We start from the raw sequence: 23,189 nt of genomic DNA, 5'->3' as shown, positions 1-23,189 counted from the left end.
ACACATGACTCCAATGTTCTTTTCACTATACCACACCAACTCCAGAAGCAACTAGAACAGGTGGGCAAAACAGAGCATTGTAGCCCTGTCTAAAGAGGCTGACAGTACCAGGAGGAGGTGCAGAGGACTGTCACAACTTTTTGAACACAAAGATGACTTTAATATAAAGACCAAGTCCTTGCTGAGCTCACTCACTTCCAGAATATTCTCATGCATTTGTACAGCCCTTTGTGACACAGACTCATATCAGAATCCGTGTCTCCCTGCTTCTTGGCCACACAGCTGGACTGCACTTCCCAGCCACCCTTGCAGTTGAGATGAAAGCATTGGTCACCCTCTCCAGGCCCCTCCTATAAAGCATCTCCATGCATCTTTTCATTTTCTTTCCTCCCTTCTCCTGTTGAATGGAGAGAATTCTGAAGTCCTAGAGGTGAGTGGGGATGGAAGAAGGAAGGAACCTGGGTTCCCAAAGGACCACAGGAACATTACCCACCAAGCAAGAACACGTGGCTTTGGATTGAACAGGAGTCAGATGTAAAATTCTGTTGTATGAACTCACTGAGATTTTAGGGTTCATCTTGCTAAAGCCGAGAGCACTGTTTTACTAATGGGCCTTTGAGAATTGCAAATAGCTTTCTTATCTATGATATCATTCAATCCTTTACAAATGCAACAAGTCAACTGGAAGCTGAAAGAGTGAGAGGAATCGTCTATGAGAACCATCAAACCATCTGTGTGGCCAGAAGCACATTCCTTTAAGTTCAGGGGCTTAGTTTCTCCACCTGTGATTTCAGGGTGTTGGGTCAGATGGTCTCTGAGATTTCTTCTAATTCTAAACCTCTATAAGTCTTTTTGATGTCCAAAAATGTGCATTGGCGTGTTCAGACACTGATCTCTTGATACTGCGAGCCCCTCCAAGGCAAGGACTACTTCTCAGTTACCTTTATATGCCTAGAATCCAATCTCTTAGATGCTCTAAGGTTAAATTTAATTAGAATTTTCTGTTGGAAAAAACTCAAAGAATTTACGAATGTTCTGATTTATGCCAATGATTTCTTGATCCAATTTGGAGCACAGGATGGAAATGCTTATGAATATTTTCATTATGCATTACTGAGTATGGGGTAGGCTATTTTATACTCATTTACGTAGACGTAATCTTTGAAGAATGATTTTATAATAATACTGAAAGGCTTTTTTGATTAAAGGGAGTGCCAGCGGTAATTGGTATTCTGATGCCTTCATTTACAGTTTTATTTAGCTGAGTAATACAGGAGCATAATTTCTATTTAGAGTTGAGAAAATTGGAGTACAGAACATTCAGAGTTTTCTCATTCAAATGGCCCTTCACTTGAGGTTCATAAAAGTAGTATTGGGCGAACTAGGAACAATTTAAAAAGTTTGAAAAGGCCCAAGGGAAATTATACAACCATAGGAGGCAGCCTGTGCCACTTGCATGAAAAATCTATGCCTTCTGGTTCTTGAAAAATAAACACATTTTTTCTGTATATCTGTGTCATATGGGAACATTGGTCATTTCATCCTGCTCATTGAAAATATCAGCTTATATGTGTTTTTGATGACTAAAAATAGGCAATGAATTCTATTACCCGAAAAACGCAATTTGGCAGGTAAAATGTTTAAAAGCACAGGGTTTAAGGGAGGTGGGAGGTTAAGGGTTAACAAGAGGGTCCTGGCAGAAAAATGGGAATCACAATTTGACACTGTACAGGTAGAATGAGATCGAAGGAAAGGAAACCAGTGATTTTTTTTTTTTTTTTTTTTTGCGGTACGCGGGCCTCTCACTGTTGTGGCCTCTCCCGTTGCGGAGCACAGGCTCCGGACGCGCAGGCTCAGCGGCCATGGCTCACGGGCCCAGCCGCTCCGCGGCATGTGTGAGGATCTTCCCGGACCGGGGCACGAACCCGTGTCCCCTGCATCGGCAGGCGGACTCTCAACCACTGCGCCCAGTGCTTTTTTTTTTTAAACTTCTTTTTATTGGCAGCTGCAGGGGGATGTGGGTCCCCCTCCCATTTTCTGCTATCACCTCCACTTCCTGTGATTACATGTCGCTCCATCCTACCTCCTGGGGCGTGTGGGCATCCAGAAAGATGCTGTGTGCTATGGGCCCTTTGCCTCGGCTGGTATAGGAAATTCGGCCCATGGAAAATGAAGTATTAATAATGCCAGCCAGTGTTTTAAGATGCTTATCTTATTAGGGACTGCAGAAAGGAAGAGATTGTATTAAAAAATTATCTACTTCCTTTTGCATGAATTGTTTGCTTCAAATGTTATGTTTAGATGACTCCATTAAAAATATCTTTCCATAAAATAATAAAGAATAACAAAGGTATTTCTTGGCTCTCACTTGTTAGAAAAAGAAAAGGCCTTAGGTGGTACAAAAAGTTCTTTTAAGACATCCTACATAGGAGGCGGAATTTGAATGGGACCCTAAAGAGAAGGCAGGAATTATGGGAGTGAGCGAAGCAAAGCAGGGAAAATGTAAGCTTACCTGCACAACAAACCTTTGAAAACCTACAAACATTCGCTTACATCTGTTTTCTTCCATTGTAGTGCAGTAATGCTATGGGCCATTTCTCCCCATTAAATTGACAGTCACTAATGTCGAGTGCCTACCTGTGCCAGGTACTGCCTGAGGAGGGCTCTTCCAGGCTGAGTCTCAGTGGACCCTACCCTGTGTTAAGAGGATTTATATCCATCCTCCATCCTCACCACATCCTTTGAGAAAAGTTCAGCATTTTCAGCGTCGGGAGTTTTAAAAGCTCCCTGAGTGAATCAAACGTGCAGTCCAGACTGAGAACCGTAGCACCATGGGGCTGTTCCCCAGACAGCTACATTCTCTTGAGGCTTAAAATGGTAGTCATTTAATTTATAGGTTAAAAAAAACCCTCTTGGGGGTGGGGGAGAACTCCTCTCATAACCAAAAGCTGCATACAACTCAAACTACTCACTAAAAAAACATGGGGTGGCCTTCTGAGCTCAGTGACCAACTCGATCATTTGCAAGAATTGGCAGGACAGAGAAATAAGTTTCCTCATGGCAGCTCCATTCCTGCAATGAACAATGCTGCCCGTGGAGAGCATCCCTAAAGGACTTTATGATCATGTGATCTGGAGGGGCTCCTACCCTGATGGGCCCTTGAGGTAAATGAGATGCTGCAGTCCACCAGCCAGATGCGGACTGCAGGTGCTGTGGGCTTGTCATTCCTGGGTGAAAGTGACAAGGCGCGCTAGGTAATCAACCAGAGCAAAGCATCATGAATTACATCTCAGTTTGTCCCGGTTCACCCTAGATGAACAGGTGATATTTTAGATGTCTTTTGTAGGTACTCAGAGGAAATGCCAGAATGGTAGAAATGTTAGAACGAATGTTAGAAAGCAAACATTTGCTTAAACACAACCAATATGAAACAAAAACAAAACAAAACGTCACTAGATGAGTGGTTTTTAAGCTTCCGTGTGTATCAGAGTCACCTGGAGAGCTAGTAAGGAACCCAGAAGCCCAGGTCGTTGTCATTCGGTAACACTGTAGAATAGAGCTGGTTTTGCCTTTTTTGTAACCCAAATTTTCAGTGATTCTGATACCCCACCACCCAGTCTGAGAACAACTGCTCTTTTCTCAACACTCGGATGCACGTTAGAATCACTTGAGGAGTTAAAAAAAACAAGACGCCAGAGGCTCCACTAGACCAGCTCGGCTGGCATCTCGTGGGTGGGGTGCAGGCATTGGTATTCTGAAAGAGCTCCCGAGGGGACCTGGACGGGCAGCCTGGCCTGAGAACCACTGTGTCCGGATGGTGGTTCTCAGACTGGCGTGTGCTTCAGAAGCACCTGGACAGTTTTAAAAGAATACTGAGTCTTGGGTCCACACCTAGAGATTCTGAGTTAGCTGGTCTGGGGTGCCACGGGCACTGGGATTTTACAAAGCTCCCAGGGTGACTGGAACGTGCAGGCAAATCAGAGCAGAACAAGGGTAGGTCCTCCCCCCAAAAGGAAGCCCGCTGAATCCAGCTTCCTTGGAGATTGTTATATACACACTGCTGAGCAAAAAAGACTAAGAGCTTCAGTTAAGAACGTAAGTCCTCAGTAACGTAATGGAAACCCCACTGTTAGCTTATCTTTTGTTCCTCCCATGTCATCTTTAATACCAAAAAGAAAATGATGGGCAATCAAAAGTTCTGTAAGATTGGACCTCTGGAAAGTTGTACGGTGAGAAAAATGTCTTTTAAAGCGACTCTGTATAGCAGCATTTTAAAGAGATACTTAGAAAGCAATGGTGGGACTTCCCTGGTGGTCAAATGGCTAAGACTCTGCACTTCCACTGCAGGGGGCTCGGGTTCCATCCCTATTCGGGGAACTAAGATGCCACATGCCACGTGGCATGGCCCCCCAAAAGAGAGAAAGCAATGGTGATGGGAATGTAATAGAAATAAAATTGAAAAGAAAAAGAAAACGAGACCTGATCACTATTTAAAGTCAGTTTCCGGGCTTCCCTGGTGGCGCAGTGGTTGAGAGTCCGCCTGCCGATGCAGGGGACACGGGTTCCTGCCCCGGTCCGGGAAGATCCCACATGCCGCGGAGTGGCTTGGCCCGTGAGCCATGGCCGCTGAGCCTGTGCTCCGCAACGGGAGAGGCCACAACAGTGAGAGGCCCGCGTACCGCAAAAAAATAAATAAATAAAAAAAATAAAGTCAGTTTCCCATGCTTTGGGAACAGTGTCCAAACACTTAACTGTCCACCTTGGTGACCATGGGCAGGTCACTTCACCGTGCTCGCCTTTGCCTCCTGATGTGTGAAGTGTGAGGGTTAGAGAAAATGCCTCTCAGCTCAGCATCAGCACCATGACGGGATGCACCTGCATCCTACAGGCTGGGGAGCTGGACGTCCACACTAGTTTCCCTTCTACAGCACAGAAAACTCCAGAGCGAGAATGTCATGATGGCCAAGATGTAAAAGAAAACTCAAGGGAGGTAAAGCACGAGCCCGGGACTGTCAGTTGCGGGTTGGGGACAGGTGGAGGTGGCTCAGAGAAGAAACTCTTGGCTCATTGCAAACGCAATACCATCACATGTTCATCAGGGACTAAATTCCTGTTGGGAAAAATGACTTTCAGTTCTTTTGAAGGACCTTGGGTGAACAGACGGGAAGATCTGTCCTGACATAACAGAACCTGTCAGCTTAGGGTTGATATTTCTGACTGTCAGCACGAGCCGAATAGGGAGATGCGGGCAATTCTTGGTTACAGGGGGCTCAAAAGAGTGGAGACGGTGGATACTGAGGGGTGATGGCGGTGGTGGTGACAGTAGTGATGCTGGTGACAGTGGAGGTGGGGAGGGGCAGGGAGTGGGGCCCCGGGTGGGGGTCCAGGAGAGGCCAAATATTGTAAAGGGTGGCTTCTGGGGGGATACAGGAATTGTTGATAAGGAAATACCTTTCTTTTCTTTCTTTCTTTTATACAGCAGGTTCTTAATAGTTCCCTATTTTATACATGTTAGTGTATACATGTCAATCCCAATCTCCCCATTTATCCCCCCAGCCCCGCTTTCTCCCCTTGGTGTCCATACGTTTGCTCTCTACACCTGTGTCTCTATTTCTGCCCTGCAAAGCGGTTCATCTGCGCCATTTTTCCAGATTCCACATATATACGTTAATGTATGATATTTGTTTTTCTCTTTCGGATTTACTTCACTCTGTAGGACAATTTTTTTCTTCACTCTCGTGTTCCCACCTTTCACTCTATAAAGCCCTGTTTTTCCTTTCAAACTTAAAAAAAATTAATTAGTTAATTAATTAATTTATGGCTTCATTGGGTCTTCGTTGCTGCGCGCGGGCTTTCTCTAGTTGCGGCAAGCGGGGGCTACTCTTCGTTGAGGTGCGTGGGCTTCTCACTGCGGTGGCTTCTTGTTGCAGAGCACGGGCTCTAGGCACGCGGGCTTCAGCAGTTGTGGCACGTGGGCTCAGTGGCTGTGACTTGCGGGCTCTAGAGCGCAGGCTCAGTAGTTGTGGTGCACAAGCTTAGTTGCTCCGCGGCATGTGGGATCTTCCCGGACCAGGGCTCGAACCCATGTCCCCTGCATTGGCAGGTGGACCCTTAACCACTGCGCCACCAGGGAAGTCCCAAAAGCCCTGTTTTTTTTTTTTTTTTGACATGTCACCTTCCTGGCCACCGGGCTGCAGCTCAGATTTGGAAAGTGAAGTTGGTCTAGAAGCAAATGTCTTCACATCCCCAGGAGTTTTGAGGGAAGATTTTCACGAATCTGGCTGAATTTCGTGAGATATCATGAATCTGGTCTTTTTCCAAAAGCCCCATGTTTTTCAGTAGGAAGTTTCTCTTCCAGGAGAAGTTCAGGAAGTTAACGAGGTGAGGGATGGGAGAGGGACAGAGACAGAGTCCAGAAGGCCAGCTCTTCCTTAGGTAGATGATGTTGCCAGGTCTGGCTTCCTTTACCCATTCGTATTGTAGAAAGTATCACTGTTCCTTCTGTATTTGCTTTCGTGTTAAAGAAAAGGGTGATGTGTTAGCTGCACAGAAATTCTCTTTTCTGTGTGTGTGGTTTTCTTGATTTTCCCCTGTATGGTGGACACTGGAGGAAATCTTGAACTGAGATGCTGGTCTCCTCTCTTCCCCAGACCGGACCCCGTTCAGGGACTTTCACTTTTCTAATTTGTGTGCGATGGGGGAAAATGTACAATGATAAGCAATTATGGTTCTCCCTTCCTTTGCTTTCTAAGATGAGTTCCTTAGAAAGGAAGATCTGTTTATTTTGCTGAGCAGAGCCTTACAGGGGGATGCAGACGGGAGAGACAGAGCGACGGGCCACCACCTCCAAGGGGAATGAACAGGTGGAGATGGGGAGGGAGGAGGGAGCGGCAGAGGGCGGGGCTCCTGACAGGAGTGGGCGGGGTCTGCAGCCTCCAGAGCCAGGAGGCGACCTGGGGTTTCTGCAGTTACCTCAGGAGTGATGGGGAGAGACGTCTAGGGAGGAATTTAAAGGTCCTCTGTGTGATTTGTCTGCGGCAGCCTTCTTCTCGCCCTCCAGGCATTTGGGGGAAGCCTGGTCTTTCCTTTCTAGCTGACTTGCAGTGAGATTTTGGTTACTTTGAGAAGTGGCACCATGCAGAGGAGGGAGCAAAGAGGCCCCCATTGCTTCAGGTGGTTAGATACCCAAGAAATAAAAGCCAAGTTCCCTTCTGTGATTGGCTCCACCGACAGTAGAGCTAGCTCTTTGGGCAAGTCGGTATTTTTCTTTCTCCAAAACTATTTGTGGCCACACTGTAATATGCACAGCTGGCTCTATGGAATCCAAGGCCACGTTTTATGTTTGGCCACAACTGGGGAAACAGGAATTCGGAACAAAGTGAAATAAGCCTCCAGATGCCTTTTCAGATTTATGCTTTTTCAAATTTATTTATTTAATTATGCCAGGAGTATATAAATCAACGATCCAAGCTCCTGGTTTCTGGAGCAACGTGGGGAAAGGGAGCAGAGCCACATCTGGCTTCTGTGTTATGTCCCTTGCCAGGTGACCAGTACACAGACCTGGGCGTGGCTTTCCTGACTTTGGCAGGAGGGAAGGAAGGACAGCCAGCACTGTCGGGTTTCCCCTCCCTTCCCCCCCAGGCTAGGGCAAGGGTACCATGGGGGTGTCTGTCGTTGGTGCAGAAAAGGTGTTTGTTGAGACAACCTTCCCTCTTAACCAGTCATCCCTGTGTCTAAGTGAAAAGAACTACGTGTTGGCACAGAAGTGTTAACTCATCCCAAGGACCCACCGAGCCCCGTTCTCAGCTGGAAAACAAAGACAGGAATCCTAAAATGACATCTCCAGAGAGCTCACTATATCTAAATTAAAAATTTCTGTATGTCAAGAATGCCATAGCATCATGTTCACAAGCTTATCTGTAAATGGTACCAAATAAAAATTATATACGTAGAGATAGAAAGAGAGAGGGGAAGAATTAAGCAAATGTGATAAAAGGTCAACATTTGAGGACTTTGGGTATTCTCTGAACTCATCTTGCAACCTTTCTGTTAGTATGGAATTACTTCAGGAGAAGAAAATTTTTTAAAAAGGTCAAATATTGCTATAAACAAAAAGGAGAGACGTACACTAAAATGGGAAAAAGTTTGTAACATTTATGATAGTGAATTAAATCCTTAATATATGAATCATAAGAAAAAGACTAATAGTACAGTAGAAAAGTTCATTGCACAGGTAAGTTACAAAGAAGACATTTAAGTTGCCAACTGTGTGTGTGTGTGTGTGTGTGTGTGTGTGTGTGTGTGTAGTCAAATCTATTATCAATAAGAAAAATGTAAAGTTTTGAAAAACTTTGATAAAAACTGTGATAAAACTTTGCCTAATTAATTGCCTTTCTCAAAATTAAACTACTACAAAACTCCAAAGTTAGAGGATATGGGATTAAATGGACACTACAGTGCTGATTGGTCCAGTAACCTGGTTACGATTTGGCAACAGAAAAGGCTTTGAAAGATATTCAGTCCCTTTGACCCAGCATTTTTGTTTTTTTTACTTCGTAGAATTTATCCTGAGGAAATAATCAGAGAGGTGTCACATTATGTACACTGTGGTTCATTATAACATTATTTATGATAATAGTATATTAAAAGCCTAACACGGGTTTGATGGGTCACTAAGTAGCTGTGAACAGAATCCCATTTTAGAAGAGCATTTTTGATGGGAAATGCTAACAACACGCAAGCCGTTAACATTCATTATCTTTTTTTTTTTTTTGCGTTATGCGGGCCTCTCACTGTTGTGGCCTCTCTCGTTGCGGAGCACAGGCTCCGGACGCGCAGGCTCAGTGGCCATGGCTCACGGGCCCAGCCGCTCCGCGGCATGTGGGATCTTCCCGGACCGGGGCACGAACCCGTGTCCCCTGCATCGGCAGGCGGACTCTCAAGCACTGCGCCACCAGGGAAGCCCAACATTATTATCTTTGAGTGGCGTCATTATCTGGCTGTGAGCAAGCTCTGGCCTCGTGAGGAGATATTCTCCATAGGTTGTAGAACAAGAGCACAACCGTGGTTCTATCTCTGAAGGAAGGAAGGCAGCAGTCATAAGGAGGGGTTGAAAAGCCTCAGGAACACTAGGAAGGCCACCTTTGAAAGTGACGTGGGCTTTACAATAAAACACGAGCTTCCCCAGCTTAGGTGATTTGTTTGACTCTGAAAAACCTATACATTAGGATAGTCCGAAAACACAAAAAAAACCTTTCTCCAGGGTGCCCTTTTTGTCTACACCCAGCCTTCAATGTACCCATGCCCGACTTTATGAAAACGTGATTTACAAATGTTCACATCTGAGGTGCGACCTAATCTTCAAAGTAGAGGGAGAATTTCTCACTTTCTCCTTTAACTGACAAGGAAGTCAACCTCTAGAGACATTAGGTGGCTTGCTTTGTTATTATCTTGAATACGTAATAAATTGCTTCTACACATAATGAGAAAAATATAAAACCCGCAACGGGCAACTGGACGCTATATATGAACAAGCAAGGAAGTTACGGATGAAGAAAAAAAATACAAGTGGCCAATAGACATGCAAAACAATTTCAACCGCAGGCGTAGTGAGAAATGTAAATTTCATCATGCTTAAGAAATCAGGACAAGGGGCTTTGATACAAAGCATCTAAATCAGATTCTTCTATATTGTTCAGAGTGGGGCGCGTGCCCCCATCTACTGCCTTTTCTGTGGCCTCCGACCTCCCACCGATACAAGACGTTGGGAAGGATAAAGAACCCTCCCCGTCATGACCTCCTACCACCAACGGCAAATTTGCTTTCTTTCCTTTTTGAAGAAAGGAATGAAAATGGGTCATTTGTAGAGACGTGGATGGACCTAGAGCCTGTCATACAGGGTGAAGTAAGTCAGAAAGAGAAAAACAAATACCGTATATTAACGCATATATGTGGAATCTAGAAAACTGGTACCGGTGAACCAATTTGCAGGGCAGGAATAGAGACGCAGATGTAGAAAATGGACGTGTGGACACAGGGAGGGCCGGGGGTGGTGGGATGAATTGGGAGATTAGGATTAGACATATGTACACTACCATGTGTAAAACAGATAGCTAGTGGGAACCTGCTGTATAGCACAGGGAGATCAGCTCGGTGCTCTGTGGGTGGGCCGGGGGGAGGGGAAGGGAGGAAGATCCAAGAGGGAGGGGATATATGTATACAAACAGTTGATTCGCTTTGTTGTACAGCAGAAACTAACACAACATTGTAAAAGAACTATACCGCCATTTAAAAAAATGAAGAAACAAACACACACACGAAACAAGCACGCAAACAACCTGAGGATCGCACAGTGAAAACACTGGGACACCTACAGAACGCTCCGGTCTTTCCCATCATGCAGACACTCCTCCCCTGGCCCCTGGGACACACTGAATATAATGCCTTGAGCGAGAAAAAGGAGAAGGCAAAGGTCGTGGTTGGGAAGTTAGATGAACAAGCAGGTCACGGAGAAGAGGCGCAGGTCACACTGCTGAGTGAGGTCTATGTTATTTACACAGCAGGCTCATCACGGGGGTGACTTTATGTCACATCCTAACTCCCTAGAACCAGGTGAGGGGTAACGTAACAGAGCCCTGTTTCTGCCTCTCCAGGCACATTTAGACGGGTCCGAGTTCTTAGTTCCCTTTTCAGTCAAGGCTAAAAGCCTCTCATTTGGGTATTTAAAATTTTAGGTATTCATATCTTAGAACAAACCCCCCTGTGCGACAAATCATGATTTTCTGCAAAGTGGAGCTCATTATAATGACATAAATGTTAGCAGAGTCCCCCAAAGATTCCCTAGGAAGCCGTGCTTAATCCCAACCAATAAAATACGGTATCAAGGCACTTCCTTCCTTTCCTCTAAGAATCAGTATTTTCGGTGAGCGATTTCATACAATCCTAATGTCAAATTAGGTTAAGGTAGAGCAAGGAGAACATTTTAGCAGGACTTGACTCCACTGCAGTGGATATTAAATAGCCCCAGAAAATAAACCATTCTTCATTTGAGTTAATGCAAAATACAGAAATTTCATAAGTGGCTGAAGGCGTTGTTTTAATCTGAAAATGCTTGTCTGCTGGGTTTTGGCAAAACACATTCAATGTTCTTACTCCTGTTCATTTAAAAATTGGTTTTCTTTTCATAAAGGTTAATTGATTTCCTGTATTGCATAACAGTAATAGTACCCATTATGTGTTTCAAAAAGAAAATATGCATATTTGCATATTATGTGTTTCAAAAAGAATATGCATATTTGCCCTTTAAGTTATGCTTTTAAAGCAAGCACTTAGTTCTGATGACTTACAGCTTTATTATGGTCTCCTTTTAGGTTTCTTAAAATAAACATGCAGCTTGAGACCACAGGAAAAGACAGAGGGAAAAGGACACTGTTTTATTTCATCCACAAACAAGGGAGTCTAAAGCAATGATTTTCTCAGCTGAGCCCATTAACATAGACTGAGCATATGCATGTGTGGAGTAGATTTCTTTTGAAAATAGAATTGCTGTTAGTTTCTATGCTATGAAGCAAATGCTGGGAAGCAAAAGCATCCTCCTACACGGGGAGGTGGGGCAGCTGGTTCCAGCCCAGCCCACAGGGAAAGCATCCCGCATCCGCAGATGGGCTGAAAGCTGGCTTAATACAGAACCGTCTTAGAGTGAGCCTGGATTTCTAGCTCTGTCCTGGAGATGAGCTGATTTGGCCTGGGGATTCTGCTCAACAATAAGACTATCCTGACCCCTAGCATAAGAGTCAGCAAACTACAGTCTTCGGGCCAAAGCTGGCCTGCTGCCTGTTTTGTAAATAAAGTTTTATTGAGATACAGCCACGCCTATTTGTTTATGTATGGTCCATGGCTTTCCGAGCTACAATGGTCAAGTTGGCAGTGACACAGAAATGGGGGAGGGTGTGTTTTGGTGCCTGTTACTGAGAAATAAGATGGGAAGATAAGATGGGATTCCGAGGCTATCCTACGGGTGTGAATCATTCCAGTTTGTTCAGGTGCTCTATCTTTTTGCTGCACCAGGAACTCGAGTATCAATGGGTCGAGAGACAGGGCAGTGATTCTGGGAGATGTAAGGTTATGGTCATTACGTTAAGGCTTGTAAACTTGCAGAAGGCTGAGGTCTATGGGTACCTGCCCTGCTGCCATGGTAACCAAACGACAGTCCTAGGCTTGGGGTTGGGCTGGAAGGTGTGGTTATAAACTGAGAGCCCACGGTTGATTCTAGTCAGAAGACGTATTTTGACTGGCCCATGAATCCTTGATAGTTTTATATGTTAATTGCTTGCATTTAGAAATGGGGATATTTTGGGGAATTCCCTGGCAGTCCAGTGGTTAGGACTCTGTGCTTCCACTGCAGAGGGCAAGGGGTTGATCCCTAGTCAGGGAACTAAGATCCCGCATGCTGTGCAGCGCGGCCAAAAACATCCCTCCAAAAAAACCCAAATAGAAATGGGGATATTTCATCCCAAATCTGGCTTCCAGCTTCTCTTGAAAATTTGAAATCTCTGGACACACTGGGTTCCCTCCCTGCTTGTTGCCTGGTTCTCCTGTCTGGTTTGTTTTTCCTGACAGCCAGCTGTTTGGGGCATGGGTGTTATCTATCTGGCCCCTGGGGCCTGTGAGTTTGTAACCCCAGCTCTGTGCGTTGAACAGAGAATCCGTGCTATTGCAACCTTCTGTTCCTCAGGGGGCATTCTGTCTCGCCTCTGTCCCTTGCTTTCTAGCTCACTTTAGCTTATGTGCCCTCATCATATTCCATTCTGACTCTGCTGCTGAATATTCCATCAGGAAGATGTCTGAACTCAGTGGTCACTGAGTACATAGAGCCATTTCTTATACTGATCTGAATGAATGTGGCAGGTAAAAGTATTGGGTGTGACAGGGTAACCTTGAGAAGGCTGGAAACTAGGATTTCACTGTGAATTCTCATTTCCTCCCATCATGTTCCTGGTGATGATGCATCTCAAGGCTTCCGAAAAAGCTGGAAGCACATTTGTTGGGACGTAGTCACAGGATATATTTGCATTTCCCCCCCCCACCGCCTCTCCACAGAAATCTTTAGTAGAAGGCGAAAGATTTATACGAGCTGAAAAGAAACCAGAGTATGGCTATATTTGCATTTAATAACACTCATTGGCTGGGAAATAACTGTTGCTAAGACTCTTAGGTTGGTCTTTTAGGAAGCCTATATTTCTCTTTGGGTGGAACAAAAATGGAAACACACAAAGTAAAGAAAATAAAACAGATACCTGTCATACTGTTGGGAGTCATGGGTTAGTAATCATTCCGGACCCTTTTTTTCACTGACATCTCCTATAGAGAAAAAGACAAGAAAAATACCATGGGTTATAACCTGCATTTTCCATCAGGTTTTGTTCCAAACAACATCACATGCATTAATTAGCTGGAGGTGATATGTTACTTTCAACTCAGGGAAAGTGAAGCAGAGGTGGGCTGCGTGATACACATAAGTTTACAAGACCTTTTAATTTTCATCTCAGGGTTCCTCCTATAAACATGTCTTTATACTAATATTTTATTCAAGGTCACGTGTCTATTTTCCGTCTCAAGTTTTTTAAGAAAGCACCAGCCGAGTGACTTGCTGTCTTTCCCAAGAGCGGCTGAGATGCGTTAGCGTCCTCAATCCAGATCCTTTCTTCTCCAAGTGTGGTCTGCGGACCAGCAGCCTCAGCATCACTGGGAGCTTTGCTAGAAATAGAAAATTTGGGTCCTATGTCAAACCTGCTCCATCACATCTGCACTGGGACGAGATGCAACTGCAGATGACTGATGGACACTTTGCAGTCTTAGACACACCGCTCTGGAGAATGGAATCCATATTCACATCTTATGTGTGACTTTTCCTTGGTCAGCGCTGAGTCCTTTCTCATCACTGTATCAGTGAGATCCGAGAGCAGCAGACAGGCCTGACCTCATATGGGGATGGGGATGGAGACTTGGTGGGGGTCAGAGACCAGAGGCACCGACGGAGGGCAGAGTGTTGAAGGCCACGCGCAGATGATGACCCAGATGGCTGCTGAACGTGGGTCAGAGTCCTTCTGCGTGTCGCTGGGGACAGATCAGGACGAGGTTTCTTTTTCCAGAAGGGTTTCTGTATCCAGCAGTAGACAGTGCAGCACGGTGGCTCTGGCCTTGTACTGGAGACCTAGGCATGGGTTTGGGGGCCAGTGCTGTCGTGGACTCGCCGTGGGATCGTGATTTCTTCACGTGCAAAATGAGGAGGATAATGCTTGCGTTACCTGCTTCACATGGCTGATGATTCTGAGGTGTGAAGAGGATGCGAATGAAAGTGCTGGGTAAACACAATCCATTGGATGAGGGAAGGAACGTCCTGACGCTAATAACTGATCGGAGAAGAGGAAGCATGTGGACTGTGTTTACCATATGGGTTGATATATGCGTCCATTCCCTCTCTGTCTCCACATCGAATCCTGCAGCACTGAATTCATACCTTGATGGTCATCACATGTGTTCACCACACGTTTCCAAGGCTGCCTTTCCCACTAGACTGTAACCTCTTTGTGGCAGGGACTATGTCTTGGTCATTTTTATATCTTCCACATGAGCAGAGTGTCCGATACAAAATAGGCCCTCAAGAAATATATGCGGGGCTTCCCTGGTGGCGCAGGGGATGAGAACCTGCCTGCCAATGCAGGGGATACGGGTTCGAGCCCTGGTCCGGGAAGATCCCACATGCCGCAGAGCAACTATGCCTGTGCACCACAACTACTGAGCCTGTGCTCTACAGCCCATGAGCCATAACTACTGAGCCCGCATGCCACAACTACTGAAGCCCGTGCACCTAGAGCCTGTGCTCCGCAACAAGAGAAGCCACCACAATAAGAAGCCCGCACACTGCAACGAAGACCCAACGTAGCCAAAAATAAATAAAAAAACACTAAAAAAGAAATATATGCTCTGAATAAGTGAATAAGATAAAATGAATGAAAGTTGAATCTCACGGTATGAGATTGCTGAACTGGCATCTGGTAGAAGAGATGAGGATTAATTACTAGGAAAATGCGTTCTTGCTACTGATGAACATTTCAAGGGTCACCAGCCACAAGCCCTCTGTTCTGTCCCCTTCAACTGTGCAGCTGGGTTGTGAGAGAGAGAATCAGGTTCTGAGACCCCCTAAAGGGAGAGTGCGGATCACACCTGTAGTACTGACTGTCTAGACCTCTCGTTCTTAGAAACTGAGCTGCCATTAACTCCCCTCCCGTCTTGTGGACACGGCCTCATCCTCCTGGGATGCTGCTCTGGAATATTCTGCAGCGGACAAGGAACTTGGCTCCGGCTGGGCCAACCACAGTGCTCCACCTTTGGCCGCGGTGGGCCAAGACCTGGGAGGGGCTGACGTGGTGCCTTTTTTGGGGTAGGTTACATATTCCAGCTCTGGTGGCAGAATTGATCAGAAACTAAAACTCTCAAACTGTCTGACGCCATGCCTTTTAGCCACACGGCCAAAGCCGGTCTGAAGGTGAGACAGAGGATGCACCTGACATTCACGGAGAACTTGGGGTGACGAGAGAATGCTGTGGCCTCAGAGCCCTGCCTTCAGCTCTCCCTGAGGCCCAGCTGTGTCCCTGTGGCCCCCTCAACCCTTCCTGAGCAAGATGGTGCCCACGTCCGCAGAAGCCAGGTCCAGGCAGGTTTCTGCCCCTTGCAACCAGAGGAATCCTGACTGACAGTACCGACATTCAAACACAGCATGAATACGAATGTGGCAAAAGCGTTTCGTGTCCTTTTTATCCTAGTTATGTTCTTGCTACACCAACACTTAAAAAATATCTTTGTTTTCAAATTTTCAATTGAACAGGCATCAGAACTGCAGAAAGTATTGTGTGTGAAGCGGAAAGTATCCAGAAAGAGGAAAAACATCTCATTAAGGCTTAAAAAATATTGTTACCACCACGAAATTTAGTACTGATTTTGTTATTTAGTACTGTTTTCTTTCTACTGTAGGAAAGTACTAAAGTACTATCTATAGTAATTTAGTATCACTACACTCTACTAAACTGTTACCATTACTATAGCATCAATAGTATATTCCTGTCCCTATTCCTATAGCATTTTAGTATTAGTACACTGTACTAAACTGTTACCATTACTATAGCCTTAATAGTATATTCCTGTCCCTATTCCTATAGCACTTTAGTATTAGTACACTAAACTAAACTGTTACCATTACTATAGCATTAATAGTATATTCCCATTCCTATTCCTATAGCATTTTAGTATTAGTACACTAAACTAAACTGTTACCATTACTATAGCATTAATAGTACATTCCCATTCCTATTCCTATAGCACTTTAGTATTAGTACACTATGCTAAACTGTTACCATTACTATAGCATTAATAGTATATTCCCATTCCTATTCCTATAGCACTTTAATATTAGTACACTGTACTAAACTGTTACCATTACTATAGCATTAATAGTATATTCCCATTCCTATTCCTATAGCACTTTAGTATTACTACACTATGCTAAACTGTTAATATTCTTATAGCATTAATACACATTTCTGTTCCTATTCCCACTCCTATAGTGTTCATTGTGCACTTCGGTTCCTATTCCTACAGGACTCTAGTATTTCATATTATTTAGTGCTATTTTCCTGCAACGAGCTCTTGAGTTTTAAACTGTAGTTAAACGCTCTGAGTGGACAGGCATCGCGGGGCTGCTTCGGGGTTGCCCGGGACACAGGGCAGGTGTCAGCCAGTGCTCTGTGCAGAGGAGGGAAGCACAGAAGGTTCCCTCTGGAGCCACCGAGGGGGTCACGGCGTCAAAGGAGGAAACAAAGTCCAAACAGCTTAAAAAGAAAGAAAGTGGAGTGTTCTACATGTGGGGAAAGGAAAGCGAGCACAGGACTTCCCCTCTGGGTGGGTGAGTGGGCCGGCAGCGAGGAGGTCGGGGGTGATGTGAGCAGCGCTGACTGCAGCACTGTCCCTGTCCTGGGGGCCACTCACAGCCTGCAGGTCATCGTTACAACAGGCCTGCTGCTCCTGGGCAGAGAACAGCCTCCAGTGAGACCCAGTAAGGGTCTGCATCCCGGTCCCTCAGAGCCGAGCGTCCATTAACAGCTGCAGCATTTCAGCACCAACTGAGGGGAGAGGGGTCTTCAGCGTAGTCCCTAGGAAAGTGCTGCTACACCGAGAACATTCCTTTCACACGATATTCGTTTATGTGGCTGGTTAGCCTAGAGGCCTTGATTGACGGCCTACTCTATTTAGGTGCTGCCCCAGGCTTTGTCCGAAGACAACAGTTGGGCCTGTCCACGTGGGGCTTCTAATCTGCCAGAGGGAGAGAATCGTGCTACAACAGTGCAACGTGTGGACAGGTTTCACCTGAAGTGTCTCTTCAGTGCAGACTGGGCCACGAGGGAAGGAGAGGTCATTTCTACTTGGGGCAATCTGGGAAGGCTTCTAGGTGGAGGTGACCCTGTATCCGAAGGCTCTTCTTTGCAATAGGCCTCTCCCCAGCGAAGGACTTAGTGCTTTATTCTCCTCCTTGTGCCCCTGAGGCCCACTGACTACTCTGCAAGAAATGAGCCGTGTGTAGAAAAACTAGGAAATGCCCTCAAATTATGCAGGGTCTTGGGAGGTTTGCTATGGAATTTGGACTTTGTCCTATGGAAAATAGGGAGCCATGGAAGGCCCTTCGGGGAGTGCCCTGATTTGAGAGGAAAACTCTGCCTTGGTGCAGAGAGGGACTCCTCAGGATGCTACCTATTGGCGTGGGATCGTTGCTACTTTCCTGTCTTAGTGTTCAAGGTCACAAAGTTAGACTAGGGCCAGAGAGGACCCCACCCACCTTGTCAAAGGCCCTGGCCCTGACCGCACACGCTTTTGTCCCCTTGTGTTTTCTTTTTCTCTGTAGAAAACACAACACTGAAGGGACAACTGTGAAAATTCCCCCTTGGAAAATCTTTCCACGCAGACCTAGTGAGTCATTGCTTACACAGTCTGCACATAATTAAAATGAAACATGCATCACTATAATGGAAAAGAATATGAAAAAGAATGTAGATGTATGTATAACTGAATCACGTTGCTGTACAGCAGAAGTTAACACAACACTGTAAATCAACTCTACTTCAATTAAAAAATGAAACATGCATCTCCCTCACGGCTCTACATCGACCTTTTCCGAGGAGGGCGTTTGTGGTCCTCGTTTGCCTCTCCCTGGCTCTCAGAGCATCTGAATGGTGAGCTATACTGGGGTCATCAGTTACGTCTTCGGCTGGTACTTCCCGGGCGGCCCCAGGAAGCCAAGAGGGGGCCGTGTGGGGTGGGCAGGGGTCACGTTCACAGGCAACTCTCTTGGTTCTGTTTACAAGGTCAGATGCTCCAGCCTCTGGCTATTACGGGCTCCATGCTGAGACTGCTAATACTGGGTGGACTCTCAGAGGCAGACAGGACACCGTCTCACTTGGCATTGACACACATGGACACCACGGGCTTCCTACATAGACCTCATGTCAGAGGTCGTGGAGACACGAGTTGAGAACCAAGCTACACCCTCCACTTGGAATGGGTCTTGAAGTTGTGTTTACGCGGCAAGCGCTGTTTTGACTAGGTCTGCGGGACGCCGGGCACTGCGCGGGGCTTGTGGGATGGGGCTGGGGTCCTCGCCCCCCGCCCCCCACCCACACTTTGGCTTTGCCACCACTTTGCCTGGGTGCAGGCAAGTAGCTATGCCCTCGGAGGGGCTGCCCTCACCTGGGAGGGCAGTGAGGTCATGAAGCTCTCTCTCTCCCCCTTGGAGTGTCTGCTTCTCTCCCTTCCCCCCATCACAGCTTTGTCCCTAATGCTTGGGAATTGTTGGTAAGAACAAGTTCAGTCCCAGGGTATGGAGGACAGACCCTGGGCTGAGAGTCATTCGGATGCTTTTGGGTCTCAGGTCAGCAGTTTGCACATCTTGGCTGGGTCTCTTCACGCTCTGAGCCGCCCTTGTGAAGTGAAATCACAATCTCCCACCCTTCAGGTTATGACGAGGACCAGGGAATTTTTTGCGGTACGCGGGCCTCTCACTGTTGTGGCCTCTCACTGTTGTGGCCACTCCCGTTGCGGAGCACAGGCTCCGGACGCGCAGGCTCAGCGGCCACGGCTCACGGGCCCAGCCGCTCCGCGGCACGCGGGATCCCCCTGGACCGGGGCACGAACCCGCGTCCCCCGCATCGGCAGGCGGACTCCCAACCACTGCGCCACCAGGGAAGCCCTGAGGACCAGGGAATTTGAGAATGCTCTGTAAATGTAAAAGTGGACACCGACCTACAGTACTGGAAGAGGTCTTCATTATTATAGTCACTATTATTACACCCGGTCATCTCCTGGCCAATCCCAGTCATCCCTAAGGTGTGGGCAACTGGAGCTATTCTGGCCACTAGGGGCGCCGTGAAGTGGTTTAAAAGACATAACAGCACAGAAGCCCACCTCCGTAGACCCTAAGATAAAATGGAGGTGGAAATGCTCCTCTCTCCTCTGCCATTCTCCTCTTCCCAGTCTGAATTTTACCTTTTGTGAATTTTTTTCCCCTTCAAGTTCATTTAAATTTGTTACGGGGAGCAAGGAAGGTTGGGTGCGCAGATGAATTTGTATCCAATTCTACAGCATTCCAAATGCAGCCCCAGTTGTCCTTCCCTGAGGTCTTTGCATTTTAAGAGTAAATCTAGGATCCAGTGAAGTGAATATATAATGGTTGAATTTCTGATGATGGTAATAACTTAGGCGCTTCTCACATAGAAGAGAACAGAGGCCGGGGGTATTCAAATCGTACAACATTGTGATCCACCTTTTTCTACTTGGTAAAACTAACCCTATTCGGGAGTGTAGTATCAAAAATTCAGTACGAGAAAAAAATTTACAAAGCCAGCCTAGTTAGACTAGGGATCGGGCTGATTAAAATGGAACATAAGACTGTGAGTTACTTAGTAAAGGTGTGGGAAAATAGTCATAGCTCTCCCCTGTGACATGGCCCAGGTGTTTGTCCCAGTGGATCACCTGTTAGAGCACGGGGCAGGGTGACAACCTCTCCGCTGGGCGTGGCGGGAGCCTAGAGCCCCACATCAGAGACATCAGTAAACTCTGGGTGGTAAAGCTGTAATTTCCTTTTCAGATTTTCAGCCATCACTCTAAGTGTTCTGCCTTTAGTAGAGAGAGAACACAGCCAGGCTCTGTGGTTGAAGCTGAGCTTAATTTGCTGTGGCTGATTTTTTTGTTCTCGGTAAAATGATTTTAGTTCAAGTTCAACGATCCCACTCTGTGGCTCATTTCTACTCTTCCTTTTAACCTCTGTCCATGCCAAATCACTGCCCCCTTCTCTCCCTCTTCCCTTCTCTTTCTCCTTCTCTTTCCTGGGCAAAGTCACCATGGCTTGGAAGGAGCACGGGCCCTGCCATTTGTCAACAGAATGACACGGGGGAGGTCAAGAGTCACGTCCCCAGGTGGGTAAGGTCATCCACCTCAAAGGGAATAGATGGATGAAATAGAACAGATGTGCTTGGCACTTGGTGGTATTCCTGCATCCTCACGTGCAAGGGGCTGGGGCCACAGCCTGAGAAAAATCCTGTTTCTGCTTTGAAGACTAGGTCAGCAGTGCTAGGAGTGGGGTCCTTGGGGTCAGAGTGGGCTTTCAAACAAACACACAAGTCCCCTGTGAATCTAAAACTCTCTGCTACATCTAATTTAGTGTCACGATGAGTGAAACTTGGAACCATTTCTAACCACATAATGCAGCGATAGAAAAGTCAAGAAGGAACCAGCCGGAAATAGTTTTATGAGGCCACCTCTGAAAGCCTCGACTCCCCGCCTGCTATGTTTATAACACACTTTCTTCCTAGCTACCTTTCTCTAGAGGTGGGCCATCACCTCTGAATGCTTCTAAGAAGTAAGACTCTTAAGAGGAAGCAGATGGGTAGTTTGAGGGACTCGCCCGACGCAACAGGAGAAACAACCTCAACAGATGTCTTGTTGGCCAAAGCAAGCGGTTAAAACTGCCTCTGCTGACACCTGGTGGACAGGAGTGCAGCATCCCTGCGCCAAAGACAGCCACGGGCATGTGTGGTGAGGGGCCTGGGATGCATCCGTCTTAATGCCTGAGGAACAAGGGTACCACGCAGAACCGGAGCGCTTACTTGTGGTTAGTTGACTCACCAGGACACAGGTAGGGAAAACAAACGCGTGGGAAAATAAAACGGTAACACGGAAGCGAATGATGTATTATGGATTTCTTAAAAGAGTTTGATGGCGAGTGAGGCAACAACAAACGAGAACCCACTCCAACCCCCTGCCCTCGACAGCCTCCTAAGAAAGATTCTACTGCTTGACCCCTGACCATCTCCACCCCAGGGCGACGGCAGTGCCCAGATGGAGCTTGGGTTCTGTTGCCTCTGGAATCTGCCCTGAGCTCCTTGCAGATTTTTAACCCTGGGATAGAAAGAATATTCTTCCAGAGGAGACATTATGAAGACTGCTTTGCCCCCCCCAAATCCCTTGAAGATGCAAATAAAATTCTCCTAATAAATATAGTTATAATTGTTCACTATTTCTTAGATGCCAAATGTAGTGGAAGGCGAGCGTCTGCATTGAGTTATCTACAGAAATAGACTTCATAAACGTTGTACAATCTCCATTTTCCCCTTCGGTGGGTTCTCGTTTAATGCTGCCTGGTGAAGGCTGAATATTTTGACAAAGTCAATGGTTTCCTGCGAGCACAGTGCACACACAGCTTAGATTTTGTCTTTCAACAATGCGTGTTAAAGGTGATTTTCAAGAATGCATCAGAGCAATTATCAGTTCAAATTTGTAAGAATTAATCCATTATATTTAAGTCACGAAGAAAGGTGATTTTTTAAAAAATTACAGGAACCTTGGTTAAGGGTTGAGTCAGGGAATTGGGGTGAATAGATCTACCTAGGAAGGTAAGAAAGGAAAGAAGCCCTTAAAAGACTCATGCAGTTGCATTTTTCTTTTTTTTAATTTATGAATTAAAAAAATCTTATATCGGAGTACAGTTGATTAACAATGTTATGTTAGTTTCGGGTGTACAGCAAAGTGATTCAGTTATGCATGTACATGTATCTATTCTTTTTCAAAATTCTATTCTCATTTAGGTTAGAGGTTTTTTTTTTTTCCTCCTGACTTTTAAGTTAAATTTGGAATATGAATTCCCTTAAATGTGCCACCAGAAAGTATACAGTCAAAATATACCCCCTTCCATGGTCAGTGATTCTAGGGCGCAGAGGTTCTCAATTTTCCTGGCACCGCTACTGTTTCAGAAACTGCTTCACAGTGACACCAAGTAAAAGGAACAAATGTTCTGTTTATTAAGTAAATAGTTCCAAACAGCCTAATGGTAGTATTTGCATGGTGTCTGACGGCTGTGCCTGTGTTTCCCTCAAAAATTAGACATTCCATTGTGTTCCTCTGGGTTTGCTGTGGCACTCCCAGGGTGCCTTGGTACAGAGTTTGGGGACCATGGCCGTAACAGCTCTGGGAATCAGTGAAAAGTTCGAGGGTGTGGTTACCTGATCTCTTTTTAGCCCTCATTCTCTGTGAACCCAGGGCTACCTAATTTGGCCTTTCAGTTTCATATTGACCTTTCAGTGGGTCAGCCTGGCATGAGCTGTGGAGGAGAGAACAGAGAATGAAACCTCGGCTGGAGTTAAGCTCATTGTGGGCATAAACAAGATTTGACCATCATTCAGTAGAGTTTCCGGAGCCCCTATCACACGGTGAACTTGCGGTGAAGTCTCTAAAAAGTAAAGGAACGCAGCCCTTGCCTTGTCTTAGGAGGGGGACGCAGTAAGCTGCGTTATCACTGGGAATTGCAGGAACACCAAAGGCAGCCGAGCAAGTGGCTGGATGCTAAGTTCTTAGGTGAGAATCTGACGAATGAGCATGTTACACACGCTGGGATTCTTGTAAGAGGATCTCAATAAATCTATAAATGGCAGGTCACCTGCTTTTCTATTCTGTTCTGTTTCTGACTTATGTGTAGCAAGGAAGCTACATATAAACTAAACTAGTGGTTCTCAAAGTTCGGCAAACTCCTGGAGGGCTCCTCACACAGATGGCCGGGGCTCTGCCCCCAGAGTTTCTGATTTAGCCAGTCT

At 46.0% G+C, this 23,189-nt stretch overlaps 1 protein-coding gene across 12 annotated transcripts in view; it reads right to left on the bottom strand.

The window, feature by feature from the left end:
* The window catches only part of THRB (thyroid hormone receptor beta), a 391,122-nt gene that overhangs the window by 93,469 nt on the left and 274,464 nt on the right, over window positions 1-23,189 (bottom strand). For all 12 annotated transcript variants that reach the window (XM_082654094.1, XM_082654096.1, XM_082654093.1 and 9 more), the window contains one exon: window positions 13,296-13,359. In XM_082654094.1, coding sequence (XP_082510220.1) covers window positions 13,296-13,317 — 22 coding nt within the window. In that variant the 5' untranslated portion in view covers window positions 13,318-13,359. The remainder of the gene's footprint in view (window positions 1-13,295; window positions 13,360-23,189) is intronic.

This window comes from Grampus griseus (assembly GCF_964374135.1).
Source record: "Grampus griseus genome assembly, chromosome: 5".
NCBI lineage: Eukaryota > Metazoa > Chordata > Mammalia > Artiodactyla > Delphinidae > Grampus > Grampus griseus.
The sequence above is the reverse complement of the archived record's forward strand: the minus strand, read 5'-3'. Positions and strand labels throughout refer to the sequence as shown.